Here is a 19,121-nt window from a genome sequence, read left to right on the forward strand (position 1 = left end):
CTTGTTTATTGATTTTTCACACAAATTAGTCTCACCACTACTCGATATTATATAATTTTTTAATTTAATATTTTCTTTATACATATAATGTTTAACGTGTAAAGTTATCTTTTCGTGAATTTTGTACCGTATATTTCAAAATGAAATCTCTAAACTTTTAAATTAAAACATTAATTTAAAAATAATCTCACTTTCCCGTGAAGACTTGAACATCTTTTAATTAAAGTCGTATGATTAATTACATATAATAATAGTAAAAAAACCTGTAACTTATCTCTTGTAGTCCATGAATTTATGGATCGACCACTCAAAGTGAAAAGGCAGTAAAAATATAGTGGAACCCCATTCCCCTTTCTCTTTCCACGAAGCAAATGAAATGCGAGGGCACTCATTATTTTGCCTCTACTAGAAGGCTTTTCCAAAAAGATACGAGAGTGAAAGAGTTTTTGTTAAAGATAAAAAAGGCACAAGGATGCTTTGTATAGTAAAACTAAAAATTATAAATCTGTATATAGATATATAAAGAAATTGTTTCTCTCTTTTCTTTTAAGTAGAATAGAAACGAATAAATTACATCAATTGTTACTCACAATCACAAAACCTTTTACTTTGGTCACTAAGATTTTGAAAAGTACATTTACTAACCAATATATTTCTCCTCCTGAGAAGGTTAAATTTACTATGTTAATGATCAAAATGTAATTTTTACAACAAAAAATGTTCAAATAATTTTTTTATAGATTATAAATTTATTATTATTATTATTAGGGTTTAGGGTATTAGCCAACTACTTCACATCTATACATAACATAAACGTTAATTAAAGGTAAGAAGGAGGTGAGGAGGGATTAGGCCCAGTAAGCTGACTCATGAACGTTTCTACTTTGATGTGAACCAAAAATATTGCTATTGGAAGAGTTAATTAGAAAAATGAATCCCTCAATAATATTAGCTAGTGAATCTTAATCTCAACTTGTGAGTGATGATGATGATGCACTTGTAGAAATGTAATTAGAAGGTGCAGGCTTGCAATGGTGATATGCAGATAAGTGTAAGTACCAAAACTGACAAAAAGCAAACCCACTATAAAGTTTCATTACTATAATGACTAAAAATAGTATATTAGACATAAAGCTAAACGAGCCTTCAAGGAATTGTTACATATATCTTTCCTATTACGTAATGTCAGCTCCTTGTTCCACGTCATAAGCCACAAATGGCATTCACCCTTTCACATGAGAATAAAGGAATATTCATCTGTTTCTTCCCAATTCAAGTAATCCTAGATTAAAGAAAGAGATAAGTATTGGGACCATTTCTAAGAGTCAAGAAAAAGCAGCATCAAGCATAAGAAAGTAAGCATTTTACTAACTCTGCACCCTGCAGCATACTAGAGTATAACCACCAAGTGGTTGAATAACCATTTTAGGGTTTCCTTGTTTTTTTCAACATATGGAAGAGATCAACTCACAAAGCTATCATTGGAACAAAAACTGTACACAGCAGACGACAAAATCTGCAATCTAACTGCTGCATTTGAATTTGAGGTCATCAAAGTCCTCATAATGAAGTATAGATGCTGTATACAATCTCTCTGCATTTCATCTAATTTTCCCTTTACTATCTGGGTCTGAATCAATTTCCAAAATTGTCACTGCTAAGTCTTTGCTTGTTGCAGTTCATAGAACATATAATCTTGACTGCTTTACAGTACACTTGAATCAGGCTCAATAGTTGATCGTAATCCCCCACGAACCATCATTTGTGAATAAAATTCAGCATGCTCCTGTCAGTTAAGGTAAATCAAAGATCATTATTCATCCCTATATAAACTGGCATCCAAGTCAACTCACTACAATTCAAACACTTGAAAAGCAACATATAGTGTTGGTAAGCACACTATTGAAGTCATTGCAGTTTATACATCTTGTACGTTCAAGCATGTCAAATCTCACCCTACAAATCACAGTCTAATGGAAGAAAAGGTTCTAAATATGTTAATCCCTGTATGGAAAATTAGGACTTAACTACAATAGACAAAATTTAAGATCTCAGCATTGATTTAAAAAACTTATATAACTGTATATTTTCAATATTGTTTTTTGGCCTTCTTAACTGTGTTTTATCTGTATCCAACTGTATGATGGACAAAACCAGATTATGCTATGCTTAAGTTATTGACCATATATATATACCAAAAAACAACATAGTCATCATGCTGCCAAGCAAACTAAGAAATCTAAGTCATCACAGCTCCTCAACATACCTACTACCATTTAAGCCTTCAGAAAACTGTTCCATAAATCAGTTTACTCATTTTAACAGCATGATGACTTGCAGGAAGAGAGCTCACATGGAAATTAATTATATTTACAACATAATAATGATTCATATGTTGAACAAGGACGTTATTGATTCTTACACATTGCAATTAGCTTTCATAGGTATGTCAATCAGAAAGCTCAGTCAAAGTACTGATACAGATGCATCAACCAGTAAATAATTATTCATAAATTTTCAAAACCACCTCTGACGGCCTTCTGCAAACATAAATAGAGGACTTTATCATGTTACAAGAATCTTAGTTATAGAGAATATCACTTTCATTTCAATAACACTAGACATCCAACAAAATGGTTATTGATTAAATGATCGATGTGTCACAGTGGCGCACATAAATGCAACTTAGGAAACCTCTAGCTAGTGGATCACTTAGATCCCTGAGATTGCATATTTCTCTAAGACCATAGTGGTTTCATTGAGCCTTTCACTATTAGCATAACAAACGGAGGGACAAGCAATTTTTAAACTTGATAATAACAAGACAGCCACTTCATTATGAAAATCATATATGCAACAACAAAAAGTCACATAAGAGACAAGACCAAATAAGTAACTACCAAAATCAACTTCAAATGGTCATTGAATATCCATGTCACATTCATGTTTAAAGCGCATAAAGAACATTTGTACTTAAAATGTTCATTGAACATCCATGTCATATTCATGTTCAAAGAACATAAAGAACATTTGTACAAGGAAATATAAGGGTAAGGGCATATGTCTTTTTGTGTGAAGATGCATATGAGCATATGGAAGATTACTAGCTTAGTGCATTTTTTAATTGAATATTTATGGTAAAATCTCCTTAAAGTAAAGAACTGGCATATCCTTATGAGAGTGATCAACTTTATATGACTATATTCCACAATGGTGCTTCTAAAAGCAGAATTTAAACACATCTAAAATAAACAAAATGATTTAGTATAGGGGGGCAACATAGCTGCCCTAAGACTAGCAAAATATATCAGGACTTTAAGGCAACAGTAAGCTAGATACTTGCATCCTTAACGCTTAATCAAAAGCTTGATATGTTCATTCAAATAACGGAGCAAATGCAAAAACAAAACATACAAGTCTATGAACGTAGACCTAGACAAAGTAAACTTAAACATACAAGTAGTAGGCTTAAATGAATATCAATTATTATTGACAAAAAGAAAATAAAATAAACCAAGAAAAAGGAAAGAATGAATATAAATAATGCACAGAACAATATAAAAAACAAGCCAAAAATCCACATCATAGAAATAAAGTTCATAACACCAAAGAAAAAACATACCTTAACTGTGACGATTACAACTGCCACTCCATTCTCTCGCGATACATGAAACAGTTTTCTTGCACCATCAGGTGTAACAGATGGAACAATTTGGGGCAAAACCTTTGCAACTGGAAGAGAATCACAAGAATAAGACAAATTATCACAAGTCTTGCCCCATTTGTTAAAAATGCAAAAGCAAACACAAACTGATGGCAATGTCATGATCAATTTTCAAATAAGACCAATCTTTTAACTGCTTAGTTTGTTTGATAGAGAGGTGAAACATGTGGTTTGTATAAAAGCTGCTTAACAATGAAACTTTAGATATTAACTTCTAGACTACATCAACTAATTTCATTTTTACACATGCTTAAAATTAAACAAATAAAATTACCCAAGTTTTCCGAATGGCGAGTATCATCAATCAGCAGAACTCTATAACTGTCTCCTCTCCCAGTGCCTTTCTGATCCCTCAGGCGCCCAATATCACCACCTGCGATCATAAGAAATAAAATTACTAAGCAAATGAATTATCCATCGAGGGACTGAAATGAAGACATCCCTTGCACTATGGACTGAAATGAAGGCATCCCTGACATGCGAAAGCAATGAAACAAAATATGCCATTCACTCTAAAACATGAGTTTCCTACCCGGGATCAACACAAATGATACAACTGGCTAATATTTTGTCGAAAGATAGAAACAAGGGACTAATTGGATAAGTCTTTGGTTGTTTCTTGTTTGTCTAAATAATAGCTACATCCTTTGAGGAAAAAAAAAAGTACTTTTACATACGAACAAAGCCATCCTTTATTAATATAAAAACCAGAAAAAGATTAAACTTTCATGCTTTGTATTAAAAAAATGATGAAAAACATAAGCGAGCAACAAAAATGGAACCGCGTCATCGTAAAGGGAAACATCACAGACTCGTTCATTTCATTTGCTCCAAATGAGAAGATTCTAAAAGTTGAACTCCACAATTTTCCATTTCTTTCCGATCTTGTCAATCGTCTGTTTCTTACTAGCAATTGTGTTGAAGGTTAGTACTTAAATTAGAGTAAAACCATTGTTTTTTATTCAAAAGAAACGAACATTTACATTAATAATTCTTACAATTAATTAAAATGAAAAAAAAAAGTAGAGAAAACAAAATCCCAAATTAAGATTTCCTATGTCCATCTTCTTTTAACCAGAAGAAACGAAACCGTTGACAGGAAAATCAAAAGCAAGAAAAAAAAATCGAATCTTACCTTCAAGAACTTGAGTAGAAGGGTCGAACTGGGACTGGTCCAAGCTGGGTCGTTCCAATACACCAGCACCACCACTCTTGAAAGAGCCAAACTTCGCTTTCACACCCAAAAATTTCGAACCTAATTTTCCTCCTGGGTTTTGCTTCCCAACCCCGGATTTCCTCCAAGTAGGAGCTGACGGAAGATGCTGAAGCTTCACCAGAGTGAACGACGACGTGGTTGCTGTCACTGCAACAACCGCCATAACGGGAATTTGCCTGCTTCTTTTGTAACTTCCTTTCTCTTTTGCTAAAACGGCTCTTAACAAATTGCAGTTATTACTTCGGTGAAGCAAATGGAATAGGAAATCGGAAATTCTGTGCTTTAACTGCTCATAACTCTCTCCTATTTCCCTTTTTTTTTTTTCTCCTTATTTATTTTAATTTACTTTTATTAATGTTGGGTCCCACCAGATCGCGGCGTGATTGGAAACGAGCGGATGGGATTCGCTGATGCAAAATTTTTTGTTTCTGGAAGTTTCTGGGGTCTCTGGTTTAGCGTGATAATTTTTTTTTCTCTTTTTCTTATTTTTTGTATTTGTGGTGAAAAATTTATAAAGAAGAGAAGATAAAAATAAAAAAGCATGGCAAACAGTCGGACACTTGTGACATAGATTTATGTTTCGTGGCCTTAGTTAGTGTAAGCGTCGCGGATCGTCGAAAATAGATTAACATGTCTATCGGGTTGAAGCTTCGGAATTGTGCTTTAAGTGTTATTAAATTTTAAAATATAACTAAATGTTCAGTAGAGTGAGACACTTGCAAAAGATTTTAAGATTAAGATAACTTCAATATATATTGTGTCATAAAATTTATATTAGTAAAAAATATATAAATTTTAGATTTAAAAAAAAATAATATTTATTAAATATATTTTTTGAATTAAAAATATAAATCTATAATAAGTGGTATCAGGCTCAATATTTTATTCTATTTCACACCAAACATCACCAAGACAGAGTAAATAAATCACTTCAAAAAATAAATAAACAAGATGCTTTCAAATATCATAAATCAAGCGTATCAGGTTTTCAGATGCTTTACAAGCAATGACATTGCACCATCAAGTTAGCTTTTTATGAAAAGGATATTAGCTCGATGACGGTATCATAACAAATTCAAATCTTTATTAATGTAGGATTCTCATGAGTGATACAAATGTACCTTTTCAATTGTCAAACATATATATATTATTAGAGTACACATTATTAAAGAAATGTCATGAATTTTATATTGAAAATATAATTTGAAACCTTGTCCATAGATATGGACCCATAAAATTAGGTTGAAAATACAAATACAGAGTCTTTTACATGATGACTTAGATAATTTTCAATTCAAAAATATTCTCATAGGATATGATAGTTTAATTAAATGAATAAGATATTAATTAAAAATGAAATTAATCTTCTTAAAATATCAATATAAATGTGTAAAAATAATAAAAATCATAATATATAATGTAAAATAGTTAAAACCATAATATATGATGTAAAATAGTTGAAAATCGATATTATTGTCTTAAAACTTCAACTATATGACAATTGTGAATGTAAAAAAAGAACAATAATAAGGGTAACATGATGTTATTACACATTAAAAATATTTCAATATCAATTTGTTTCCTTTAAATTCCTTTTTTTGAAAATCATTAATTGTAAAAGGTCGTTAAAAAGTTTTAATCTAGACAAGGAAGAATAGGTAAAATAACATTCTATTTTATATAAAATAGGTAAAATGTGGCAGAATTATGCTAAAATTTTTTATTTTGAAAATTTTATTTGTAAAAATAGGTAAAAAACGTATAAAATATATTGTATATTATTGTATTAATAAAAATAAATCAGATTAAATGTAAAGTGAAAGTTCTAATAAATATAAGTATTAGTAAGATAATATATTATTTTTTACTTTACATTGAAATTAAGTGGCTAATTGAAAAATATACTTAAATTTAAAAAGATGAGGATTTCTTTTGATTGGTTAGATACATGAATATGTTATTTTTTATATTTAAATTTGACAAATATTATTATTAAATTAGGAAAATCCAAGAGGCGTTGGCGCCCTTTTCGCGTGAACATGAAAGGATCAAAGAAACGACGTCGCATTGCATCACAATAAATTAGTAAATGGCCTTCCGTTACTTATAAAGGCAAACGCTTTCTTTGCTTTCCCCGGACTCTAAAAAAGGACAACAGTGGTAAGTGAGAGAGCTCACTCACTACATTAACTCTCAATTTCAACCAAAAAAACAAAGAAAATCAAAAGCCCCAAAATCTGTTTTCATCTCTCTCCCTCCCTCTCTCTTTTATTTTTTAAAGAAAAAAATTGGTACATTCTCTATTTTCTCTATTTTTAATCATTATTTTCCATTTTTACTGGTGATTTCTTGCTTATTAAGAGCATTTTTTTGGGGTAAAAACAAACAAACATCTAAATTGTTAGGAAGTTTTGGGTTTTGTGAAAAAGAATTGTAAATTTTTCTTGGATTGCTTTAATGTGTTTTTTTTTTTCTTTTGCTTAAAGTTTTCCTTGGGGGTTAAATATTTTATATATTTGGAAAAGGGAAATTATTCTAGACATAAAAGATTTGATATTTGTTGCCATGATTAGTTTTTCAAGTTCAGAGGTAACATTCAAAATTTGGGTTTTCTTTTTTTTTTAAAAAAAAAAAAGAATTTATGATTTTTCTTGGACATTTTTTGTTGCTTTAATTTGTTTCACACATGCACTTATTGGTTTTCAATTTGTACTGTTGGATAAGCCTTAGGGAAGGAATCAGGGGTCTTAATTTTGTTATGTGATTTTTCTTGTTGATGTTTGAGCATGTTAGTGACTTAGAAATCTTCAGAATACCTTAAGAATTGAACCTTATTTGTAAATAATATGCGTTTTAGCATAGTGTTTGCTTACTTGGACTGCTATTAAATGTGTAATTCAATAGGTTTCTTTTGATGAATAAACCCTAAAGAGACTAACGTGTTGATTTCCAGAAATTTTCTTTGCTGGTGTATAGATATAATTATTCGAGGAGAGTAGTGCTTAGGCAGGCTAGAGAGCATGGACACCTCAAATGTGTGTCCAACCGAGGATGCTATTCAAGCATTTTTGGACTACTTGGTTGAGCCTATGCTACCTAGTAAATATTCTTTATGGGAAACTCCAACACTAGATAAACAGCAGGCAGTCGCAAAACAGGTGCCTTTCCTTCGCATCCAAATACTATATTTTTGTTTTGTTATGCACATCCATAATCTATTACATACTCTGCATGGCAGGGGATTCATGTTTTTTGATAAGATAAATTGCTTTAGCTAATCAGTGATGGAGAATTTTTATGCTTCTCCTCTATTACGTCCTTTTCGCATTAGTGAATTCTGGACACAGATTAAGTGAAGAAGAATGAGGAGAATGCAATTCAGTTGGTGCAAAATTTGGGGTTCTAATACTATTAGATTGAAATGGGAGTATGACTTAGTAGACTATGTGTGTTTTTCTTAATATATGCACTTTTAATGCTTTGTTTACGTTCAATGTGCATTCATCTTAAATTTTACAAGGAGAGGAGGTGTGAAAAGGTTCAAGAATTGCCTGGTGGTGATTTGTTAAAAATGAGCTTGTACCATGCAGGAATGACTAGAAGTAGTTATTTAAAAAGGTTTAGTCAGGAGCTGATGTCTATGCTAGAGGGTTGTAGAAATGCACAAGCACCCCCTTTCAAGAATAGATGCATATATGTGTGGTCAGTATAATCCAACTCTTATATTTGTTCTTTTTCTTTTGTAATTCTCCTTTAGGTGCGTGCTGTTGTGTTGCTTTACAATTATTATCACCGGAAAAGACATCTGCACTTGGAGTATCTTGGTTTTGAGCCATTTTGTAAGTTGGCTTTAGTCGCGAAACCAAATCTGAAGTCATATATGAATCTCATGCTAAGGTCTGATGATACTGAATTGAGTGACCTTGGGAAGCAGATTTCCTTGACAGAGAAAGCCATCAAGGATGCATGTGATATATCTACAAGTTTAGATGCATCAAGGGAGGTTCCAAGCACAAAGGGATGGCCAGTTTCAAAAGTTGCTATATTTTTAATTGACCTGAGGAAAGAGAATTGTGCCTTGCAGAATGGTAGCATTGCTGAGGGTGTATGGTCAGTGATTGAAAAAGATGTGCCTGTGTTCTGTTGCAGTTCAGATGGTTCTACTGAGGCAAAACATATGAATAAAAACCCAACAGAAAAAAAGCATATGAACAAAAGAAAAAGAACCCCTAATAAACCTTTGCAAGATGAATTGGGTGCTGATGAAAGTTGCTTCCAGCAAGTTGCTTTCTCAGCTGTCAAGGAAGCAACAAATAATGGTAAACTACCAACACTTTACACGTTAATTGTTGAATAATTTGTTAAATATGGATTCCAGGCAGTTAGTAGTAAAGAATCTCATTGTTATCCTTTTAGTGTAGCAAATATTAAAAGCTTAAAATATTGAATTTAAAGCAGTTGCTTCAATTAAAGTCTTGAAGAATTAGCATTTAGCAGTATCAACTTTGAGTTGACTATTGTCTTGTTTGCATCTTGTTTGACAGAATAATCATGTTCCTTGTTGGAAAAGATCAATGGTTGCCAAAATTTTTTTTCAATTTGAAGAATCCTTGTTTTCTCCTAACAAACCAAGTTAGATGTTGGCTTATACACATTTGACATGATATGTTTAAATTATTTAGCAATACAATTACAATCATAAAAGTATTATTAGGAAAAATGATATAACCATTAAATCAGCAGCTTGGATTTTAAGGTAAAAGATGTTGCTTGAAAACCTCAAAGGATTAGGATTAGGCTGTATTAAACTGAATTAATTTCATTTATGCTGTTTATATCGAGGAATGTAGTGAAGGACTGATTCAAGAAACTAACAGTTAGGTCTATACTGGCCTAGGGTTGGAAAAGCAGGTTTTAGGTTTGTTAGTATAGAGAATGGAGTTCAGCGTTAATATTTAATTGCTGTTTAAACTGGAAGAATTTAATAACAAAAAATTGGATGGGATTGAATGAAGTTGTTTGTCGGAAATTGGGAGTAGTGGCAAGATTACAATACAGCAGGTTCATTGGTGCTATTCCCTTTTTGTCAGCAAGAACTACCCAGATACTGTAATAATGGAAAGTTGAAAGAAGAAAAAGTATGCAGGGAGAAAACAATGTGTCTATATATATTATATGTATGTATGTATATGCTAATTCTAAATTGGAGCTGCTTTCCTGAAATCATCTGATAAAGGAATAAAGCCCTATTTATTTAAATTAAAGAGTTAAAATAATCCTAATAACTAACTACACCCAGGATAAGACCTAGTGGACCAAAAGCAAACGTTATCAAAGTAACACTAGATTTGAAAGTTGATAAGCTGAAAAATAATTGCACTAGTGACCTAGCAAATTCCAATTATGCTTCCTAGGATCAGAAAGGCTTCTTTGTTCTTGAAGAATTTATGATTTTGGCTAAATTTGTGTATCACTAGTAGCCTGATGCCTCGACTATGATGTCCTTTTAATGTACACTTACACTAGCCAAAGAACCCACAAACCAATACAAACACATGCATACATCTTCACACACATAGACCATGTATTTTATGATCAGCTGCATCATTGAGTTCGTTGGACTGGGAAATAGCTGTTACATAAATTATTATCCTTTTTTTTTCTAATATGGTTTTAATTGTTGGACGATTTGCGGATAAGTTGGTAATTAACAACTTATGCATGGAACAGGCATCAGTCAAAGTGACCTCACCATCATAGAGAGCCATATTGTATATTCTTTGAGTAAAGAGAAGACAGCCACTCGCTTTTACATAATGCAGTGCGTTCATGCAGAAAAAGACTGTTCTCTTTGGATACCAATTAAGGATGTTATTAACAGGTTTGATTTTAGTGAATGCCATTTATTTTTATCTTTATTTGCTTGTCATGTGATCTCTGTTTTCTGGTATTTCCTCTCTGGGTGGTGTCAAAGGGATGTTTTGAAGATATTAATTGGGTTAGTGTTATTCTCTTTCCAAATGATATGTGTTTGGTTTGGTATTGTACATGAGCATATTGTAGAGTTCACCTATCTGTTTTTAATTTCTAGAGTCCAGACTGGTTAGTGAATGCTTATTTAGGTAACAAGATTTCATGCTTGAGAGTGATATTAATTACATCAATAGAGTGATGCACTTATTATAGAGATGAAGATGGTAGGCTGAATGCACTTTATTGTCACATGCTTTCACTGCAATTGTCTTCCAGTCGTAAGTTACATCATTGTGAAAGTTTTCAATATCATGAGGTATCATTGTAGGAACTGGGATAATGCACATTTGCACGGTTGTGATAGGAACTGATACCAGTTGGACATTTGTATGATTGTGGCAGGACTTGATACCATGGACCATTTTATGTATCAAGTCTTTTCTTTTGAATGATGATTAAGTAAGGCTTCACTTGGTCATTGCTTTTACAACTTGTTTTTGCTCCCAAAAGCAATAAGTAAAGTGCGTTTGCATCTGTAAGCAAAAAAAAAAAAAACTTTTTGGAAGATTAAAAACCTATCATTTGACTTTCACGTGTAAAGAATGTGTACTTTTACTTCTATGTAGAACTATATGTTCAAATTAGTTTGGTCACTTACTCATCTTTATCAAATATAATTTTGCCTTTTACTACTATTTGCTTTTGCTTTATGATAACTTTTTTGAACACAAAACGTAAGTAATATCAACTAAAATGGATCCTAAGTGTATGCCAACAGAATTTTTAGAAATAATACAAAATGTTAAAAACTGATAAATCAAGTAATAGAAATGGTTAGATAATGTAGGAGAGTGACAGTTTGTAAGTACCTACTTGCAGAGGAGGGAAAAATTGGGGTACCACTTAATTTAGTAAAATAACAGATCAAGCTGGTAAGAGACTAACTCTGTAAAGTAGAGTTGTATAAATAATGTAAAATAGAGCTGATAGAACATGGATGAATTGGCTACCATTTTATTTCTTTGTTTCATATTTACCTTTTTGAATAAAAAATTAACACTGTAAATTTGCTGATTAAGCTTCTTGCATTATTAGCTTGCAGGGTCCTTTAGTCAAAAAGAATTCCTCCCACTGGATGCACTCTTCTGCTGTTGAATACTTCCACCTGCTTCCTTTTGTACGGATCATTTCTCAATGGTTCTTGAGGTTTGTGATATTTATTTAATGTAGGCTAAATTACATCCCCTTGCATAGTGGGAAAAGGCTTAGATTGTTGTTTTTGTATGATAAGTTGAATTCTCATACAGGTTGCTCCGAAATTGTGGAGACAACTACTATATACATCCATTAAATGTCATCTGGGAGTTGTTATTAAATGATAAATTTGCTCTATATTGTAGGTTAGTGCTTCTGTCTGTTAGAGGACAGATAAAATCATATTTGTAAATGTGGAAAAACCAATATCTGTTTCAATCTAGGAAAATGCAAATGTTTGTCTACTTAGAAATATTACGTATGATGCCAAGTGTGTCATGCACAATTTGCTATGCGATACAAAGTTCATTGAACTGTTAGATTGGGGGATGCTTGATGTTTGGATTTAATCATAAGGACAAACACAAAAAATAAGGATGGGAAACATTGTTTTTGAGATGTTTGGTTGATCTGTAATTAGAGGAAAAATATTGAAGATTAGTATATATGCTGTAATACACTATTATCTGCATGCTTTTAATTTAGAAGTTATGATTTCTCTGCATAAAGCTCTTGCAAGTTCGATTTGGATTTCGTGGAGTTCTCATCACTCACCTGAGCACTAGATCTTAATATTTGGGAGTATAGGATTTGTCATCATCTTGAACGTTTCACTTTACCACATGTACCATTATATTGATACTAGAGTTTAAATATTTGGCTAAGCTTTTCTGAAGAAATATTTATATCCCTATCAAACTCTGTTTTCCCTAACAGGAAAATAATTGTTTTAGAAGTATGCCCTCGGTTTGGCCCCCGATCAGGCTTACCCTCCTTAGGTGCTTCGCATTTGTTTTAGTATATGCTTGGAAGATTATTCGTTCACACTGTGATATGGGACACTGAGCTTGTTTGGCTTTTAAAGTTACTTGCAAGGTTCTTTGAGGTTTAAAAAGATAATAAAAAATGGTTAAAATGCATTCTGGAATCAAGGTCAAGGGAGAAATTGGGGGTCTAGCTAGTTGTTAGGTGCTGTCCAGGTTTTACAAACAGTGCCTGAACAGTGTTTGAATTTAGGGTTGAATTCTATAGGTGAATTATTGTAGGTAGGACTGGGGTCATGAGAAGTAGTATTTATGGTTTTACTGCAAAATCAACTTATTTCAGTTCTGAATTTTAGTTAAGACTCAACAAAATTGAATAGAAGGAGAAGAAGAAAGTTCCAAGCTGCACAAGTAGGTTTCCTTGGGCATTACACCTTTGGTTGACTGCTTCATGCATTCACAAAGGGTACTAATTCTGAAATCCTTGAAAATAGGTTTCTATTAGTGAAAGCATTACCTTGTTTGAGATCCAAAATAGAAACTAACAAAATTGACTTAAAACCATCTCCTAAGCTGCAAAGGAGAACCCAATAACATAAGAAATGCCTAAAATAAGACCCTTGGACTCAAAATCTTGTGTTTATAGCAACTCTGAAGTTACCAGAGTAGTCCCTAACACTTGAAACTGAAGAAAAAGGACCTATGAGATCAAACCTGCAATGTTTAACTTGAAGAAATATAAATTACATGACAATTTTAACTAATAAAGCCTCCTTGAGCTCCCAACCTTAGCCTACCTTCGGTGGCTGCTATCACTGGACTTGAGTTCACTTACCACCCAAGTTTCCTATTTAAATGGATATTTGTATGGATTACTTCTGCCATATCTCACTAATGTTATTTATGTTTGTGTGCCTGTGTATGTATGCATGTGTCTTCCTTTTTTACTTTTTCTGATTATCCCTTTACAATTTCTGTTGCGGGGATGTTCTTCCAAACAGTTCACAGGATCAGGAGTCAGTACTGGAAGTGGTAAATGAATATGGCCCTGAAATGACAGAAAAACCTTGTGAGCCAGAAGCTGTTAATAACAGAAATAGAAATATGATTAGTGGTGGAGTAGTAGAGGCTCTCAGTAACAGCACCAATGCTGAATCAGAAAATCAGAATGAGAAGAATGAGCTTTGTACAGATGGCATCTTGGATGCTATTGATGGGCCTTGGAATATGGATGTCAACGACAATTTTGTGGTTTACTCTGAACAAACATTAACATGCAAAAATCTTGCTGAGAAAGTCCAACATGATGCTCAGCTAAAGATGAATTCTTTTGCAGAGAGCGATTCCGATGGTGCAACTAATGTTGCTAAGGTGTGGGCTAATAACTGCTTTTGATTTGTCAACAATTGAAAAATGCTAATTAGATTAGAGAATTTTTGTTCGATAACAAAGGAACTAGATACTGTATTTCTTTGCAGTCAACATGATTCACTATGAATATTTTATATAATATCAACTTCTGGAATTTTTTTCAGCCCTTAGTACCGGAAATTTTTTCAGCACTTAGTACTGGAAATTTTTTCAGCACATGGTACATAACAATGTTGAGTTAACAATTGAAAAATGTTCATTAGGTTTGAGAATTTTTATTATTAACAAGGTACACTAAGGATGTTTTTTATTTCAGCACTCATCACTTAACCATGCTGAGTGGATCTACTGATGCATGCCAAAATAACTATATAAATTAAAAAGAGTATTAGTTTGTCAGTTTTTGAAGGGGGTTTGTTGGGCATACACATGGAGACCAGACCAGTATCTCTGTACCACATTGGCAGAAATCTCACCCCCTATTTGGTTCCTTGTAAGCCCCTTTGTAAAACAACTTTTTAGTTTAAGAAGAAGCCTATGCTATGGGTCAAACAGTCCAAGGAAGCTAGGCTTTTGTTTATCATTCAGTTATTTGTTGGTGCTTTGTTTAACCTTTTAAGCTTCACTATTCTTTTCTTGTCTACTTTTTAGTTATTGTATCAAATGTAATCCTGAAATTTGGGTGCAGTTTGAGGTGGTTGATTCGATATTTCAAAGCATTTGTCATTCTAGAAAAGCAGCATGCAAATATATGCCTTCTTGTCAGGATGGGATGCCTACAGGCAATCATGCTCCAGTTATTCATGAGTCCAACTCCGAATATTCTGCCAAACTACAAAATATTGTAGCCTCAAAGGAACACATCTTGTCAGAAACTGCTTGGAGAGTTCTACATAGAAAAAGGGATAAACTGGTATGATTTTTTTTTTATTATTTTTTTCATTTGTCAAATGGTGCTTAAAATGCATGCCTTCTTTGACTAATCAATCACACAAAGACAGTTGAACTTGTAGTAGTATGCTGACCACATTTATTCTGTAGATGATATTGGTAATATCTAGTCAGATAACCTGTGTATAGGCAGCAGTCTTTAAACATCTGAATACAATCACCTATAATTTATCCTTGAAAGTCCCATTTTGAAGTGATTCATTCTCCTTTATCTCATATTTGTTTCATCCTTAGGTTCGTCAGCTACGCAATATTGGAGATGAGATTGCTCAGTGTGATAAACAGATCCAAACTATTTTGAGTGGTATTTTTTTCCATTGCTCTTGTTTTATGCTTCATCTTCTTTAATCGATGATATGCTCTGTTCTTTCCTATTTTTCTTTTATAGTTCTGTATTTTTGATTAACGGTTAGTGTGCCACTGTGCTATAACACACTAAAATGGATCCAATTTTTGTGTAGTCACAATCAACCAGAGTCATCTGCTTGTGTATATATATTTTTTTTGAAGGGCATGAACATTTCACTGAAAGAGCTGGCAAGGGGGTTGCCAGAAAAAAGCAGAGAGGGTAGAGAAAAATCCCTTCAGCTGCTAATCCCCTGTTACAAAGAGACCTTATGGGCCACACAATTCAGCCACAAAAAAGCAACAAGTCCCCATTACAAGGGTCCTAAATGGCAACACAGTTCAGCCACAGAACACAAGAAAAAAAAATGCAAAGGGGCAGAAAATATTCATGCCAACCTGTACATGCAGAAATACCCCAAAATCAGAGAAAGACGGGTAGTTTTTGCTTTTGGTTTTGCCCTTTTTTTTTTCTTTTGAGAAGGGTGTGAATGTTGGGTGAACTGAGTGGGTGGGTGGCCTTGAGAATGACAGTCTGAATTATGCGTATTGAGTCAAAGTAGTAGCCACATGGATTTTCTGGTGACCAGGAATTCAGTTCGCTTTTCCAATGTGAAGTTCCGGTCATTTTCATTGAAATACAACAAATGGTAATCACATTTTGGATTCTTATTTTAGATTTTTACCTTTCCTAATCCTAATATGCTGTTTTAGCTATTGCTAAATGCGCAGCAACTAAATGGGTGATTATATATACAAGGCTTACTGTGCCGATAGACTGTTTAACTCTCTTTACTATGCTACGAGTTAAAGTCAAGCATTATGTACTTTCTGAGATGTAAATTACATTTGCTAGAGGGGCTTCTGAAATTTAGTTGATGATTGTTTTCTCCAGGACTCACCTTCTTTTGCTTGTCTCCTTTTTTTTTTTTTTTAATTTCTTTCTTTTCTTCTTGTCTTTATTTTATTGCCATTCTGGACTCACCTTATTTAAGTTCCATTACTTTCTCTTGTCGGTAGACCATTACTTTCTAAGTCATAAACAGCATAATTAAAGTTAATAAACAAAGTTTCAGACAATTACTTACTTGGAATGTGTTAAATACAATCTATACGGAGATTCCATTACTCTTATGAGGTTCATTTAGCTTTTAGGGTTTACCTGAAGTCACAAATCCTGTTCAGCAAAGTATGTTAAAAATAGCATGAGCTTTAATGCATTATGGAGTTCTAATTGCTTTAGGAGATAAATTCCAGTTCAATCACTTAACTTAATAAGTCAGTTGTGCAGAGCAAGTCATTGAGTGCAAGTTCTTTTATTTAAACCAGAAGAGGTGCACATGCTTACTAATTTCATAGTCTTTATTGATTGATCCTTTGCTATCTCAATGGAACTGTTAAGGCAAGATCAAAGGTTACAGGTTAGAAAGTTGCAGGTCCCTTTACTCTATGACTTGGGTTAAACAACTCAGGGTTTGGAGTAAATTTAAATAGCTCAAAGCTGATTTGTTAATATTTCTTTCCAACTTTGTATAGGTGGAGAAGATGATTTGGAATTAAAGATAGACTTGATCATAGAAGGTTGTAATGATGTTTGTCTAAGGAGTGCTAGCCAAGGGAGGACATCCCATGATTATGAGGACCAATGTTCAACTCATTACATTAAAAGAAACAGATTGTCAGAGGAAGCTCTCAGCACCCAAAATCCATGTCAGGCAAGCTTAGCCAAAAGACTTCTTCTTTTCTTTCCATTTGTAGTTCAAATATCATTTTACGGTCCATTTGGTAAGTGGAAAAAAACTTCGTTGGGGAAAATTTATTTGTGTAAAATATTTTATAGGAAAATTTAATGTTTTCTGTTATATGGATAAACTGTCTAAAACATTTTTTGTCTTTTGGATCATCTTGTAAAAAATATTTTCCACCATGACTCTAATTTTAAAAATTTTATACAAAGGGTACCTTCTAAGAAACCATGGATTGTTAGACCTAAATCATTATTAGGATTTTTAAATCTAAATAATTCTCAACGTTCTTTAGATCTAAACCTTTTTTTAGTTCTCCGGAGATGTGGTCAACGGGGGTTTTTCCCGTTGAACCGTAGACTGTTTTACATCTGGAATAAGTTTCAGTTTTCCAAACAAGTATAAGTCCTGAAAACTCTTTTTGGAAAATATTTTACGTCAAAACAAACGAAGCCTTATTCTAGAAAGTGATTGCTTTAACACAAAATGTCTGAATACCAGTAAATATAGGCACCCGTTCACCTGGAGATCTATTGTGTGCTTTATTACAGAAGTTATAATACCTCTTTCCATAATCATTGTCTCCATAAAAAATGACACAAGCTTCAAAATAAACTTAGAAGTTAAAGTTGTCTTCCAAAAACTCTCCTTTAGCAAGCAGAGTATAAGAATGCGCAAATCTCAATGTGATCTTTTGAAAGGTAAATTGGAAAGTAAAATACCTAAAAGTATAGCTCTTGATAAGTGGTAAGACATTGATTATGGGAATCCAAAAATTAAAGAAGTGGTAATTCCTTAGGGGATGGGGTAGTATCTTAGTATTGACCATTTTTATATTTTTGAAGCCCTTAAAGTAGTAGCTTAAGCCGTAATTCCAAATTGGAATTTTTATGCTTTTCCCTTGTTTAGCATATAATGATTAAAATTTTTCTCATCCAGCAGGAGTTGGATGGTATATGCAACAAGAACAATTGGATGTTACCAACTTATCATGTATTTCCATCAGATGGTAAGATCTTTCACTTCAAGGTACATTCAGAAATATGTTATACAATTTAATACGGTATAAATGCTATAGCTGCTCCTGTCTCTCGATCTGTAAATGATGAGATTTTTGAGGAACGATTGTTCTGTGATAGGCTTTTGATTGCTTCCTTCATGTTCGAGTCATGTTTCTCTAACTGTGAGATGTCTTTAACAAATTACCTTATTATCTAGTGTATGGCCATTAATTGCTTTGGAATGAAGTGTTAATAAAACAAGAAAAATGCAAGAACTAATGAGTCTATTTTGAATTTTGAAGGTGGATATCAAGCCAAAGTAACTGTAAAAGGGGTGAATATTGAGTCTTCAAGTGTGGGCGATGCTTGTCCTAAACCCTCAGAAGCAAGAGGATCAGCTGCAGCAGAGATGTTGGCCAAGCTGAATAGCATGCTAACTCCAGCCCCTTAGTTCTAGGCTGAAGGTAGATGGGGCAAGGACTGATGATGGTTTTTGTTTGTTCCCATCTAATTAACTGTTTAGAGGACATCTACAGTCCACCTAGGGTTAATCGAATTAAACTGCTTATATAGTCTAGTATTTTCAGTTCTATAGTTGGTGTGCCTTGAGTGGAGCACTTACCGGGTAAATCGTTGGCTAATGCAGATTGGTATTGGCTCAACCTCTTAGTAAACGATGCAGCTCTTATTTTTGCTTGAGTCGAACATCTTACTTTAGTTTCATTCTGCGGGAGAATAGAGAAAAATATAAATATCTATTTTTAGTACGAAAAAATA

At 33.1% G+C, this 19,121-nt stretch overlaps 2 protein-coding genes across 8 annotated transcripts; one reads left to right on the plus strand and one right to left on the minus strand.

Moving 5' to 3' along the window:
- Nucleotides 1-1,341: 1,341 nt before the first annotated feature.
- LOC18602555 (ATP-dependent Clp protease adapter protein CLPS2, chloroplastic-like) lies at nucleotides 1,342-5,250 on the minus strand. 2 transcript variants are annotated; one of them, XM_007034016.3, is made up of 4 exons: nucleotides 4,860-5,247; nucleotides 3,999-4,097; nucleotides 3,623-3,732; nucleotides 1,342-1,786 (listed from the first exon to the last, which is right to left on the minus strand). In XM_007034016.3, the coding sequence occupies exons 1-4, from the start codon at nucleotides 5,101-5,103 to the stop codon at nucleotides 1,706-1,708; spliced, it is 534 nt and encodes a 177-aa protein (XP_007034078.2). In that variant the 5' UTR covers nucleotides 5,104-5,247; the 3' UTR covers nucleotides 1,342-1,705. The 2 variants fall into 2 exon arrangements, with proteins under 2 accessions (XP_007034078.2, XP_088662109.1); XM_088805983.1 differs by lacking the exon at nucleotides 1,342-1,786 and adding an exon at nucleotides 1,811-2,540 and having other exon boundaries at nucleotides 4,860-5,250.
- Nucleotides 5,251-7,064: 1,814 nt separating this feature from the next.
- On the plus strand, nucleotides 7,065-19,043 carry LOC18602556 (uncharacterized). 6 transcript variants are annotated; one of them, XM_088805708.1, is made up of 11 exons: nucleotides 7,065-7,231; nucleotides 7,894-8,098; nucleotides 8,698-9,259; nucleotides 10,671-10,938; nucleotides 12,009-12,119; nucleotides 13,933-14,302; nucleotides 14,991-15,215; nucleotides 15,488-15,557; nucleotides 17,135-17,313; nucleotides 18,286-18,372; nucleotides 18,647-19,043. In XM_088805708.1, the coding sequence occupies exons 2-11, from the start codon at nucleotides 7,961-7,963 to the stop codon at nucleotides 18,665-18,667; spliced, it is 2,031 nt and encodes a 676-aa protein (XP_088661834.1). In that variant the 5' UTR covers nucleotides 7,065-7,231; nucleotides 7,894-7,960; the 3' UTR covers nucleotides 18,668-19,043. The 6 variants fall into 6 exon arrangements, with proteins under 6 accessions (XP_088661834.1, XP_088661831.1, XP_088661833.1 ...); XM_088805705.1 differs by having other exon boundaries at nucleotides 18,286-18,352; XM_088805707.1 differs by having other exon boundaries at nucleotides 7,917-8,098; nucleotides 18,286-18,352.
- The last annotated feature ends 78 nt before the right edge of the window (nucleotides 19,044-19,121 follow it).

This window comes from Theobroma cacao, chromosome 4 (assembly GCF_053813885.1).
Source record: "Theobroma cacao isolate CCN51 chromosome 4, ASM5381388v1, whole genome shotgun sequence".
NCBI classification, from domain to species: domain Eukaryota; kingdom Viridiplantae; phylum Streptophyta; class Magnoliopsida; order Malvales; family Malvaceae; genus Theobroma; species Theobroma cacao.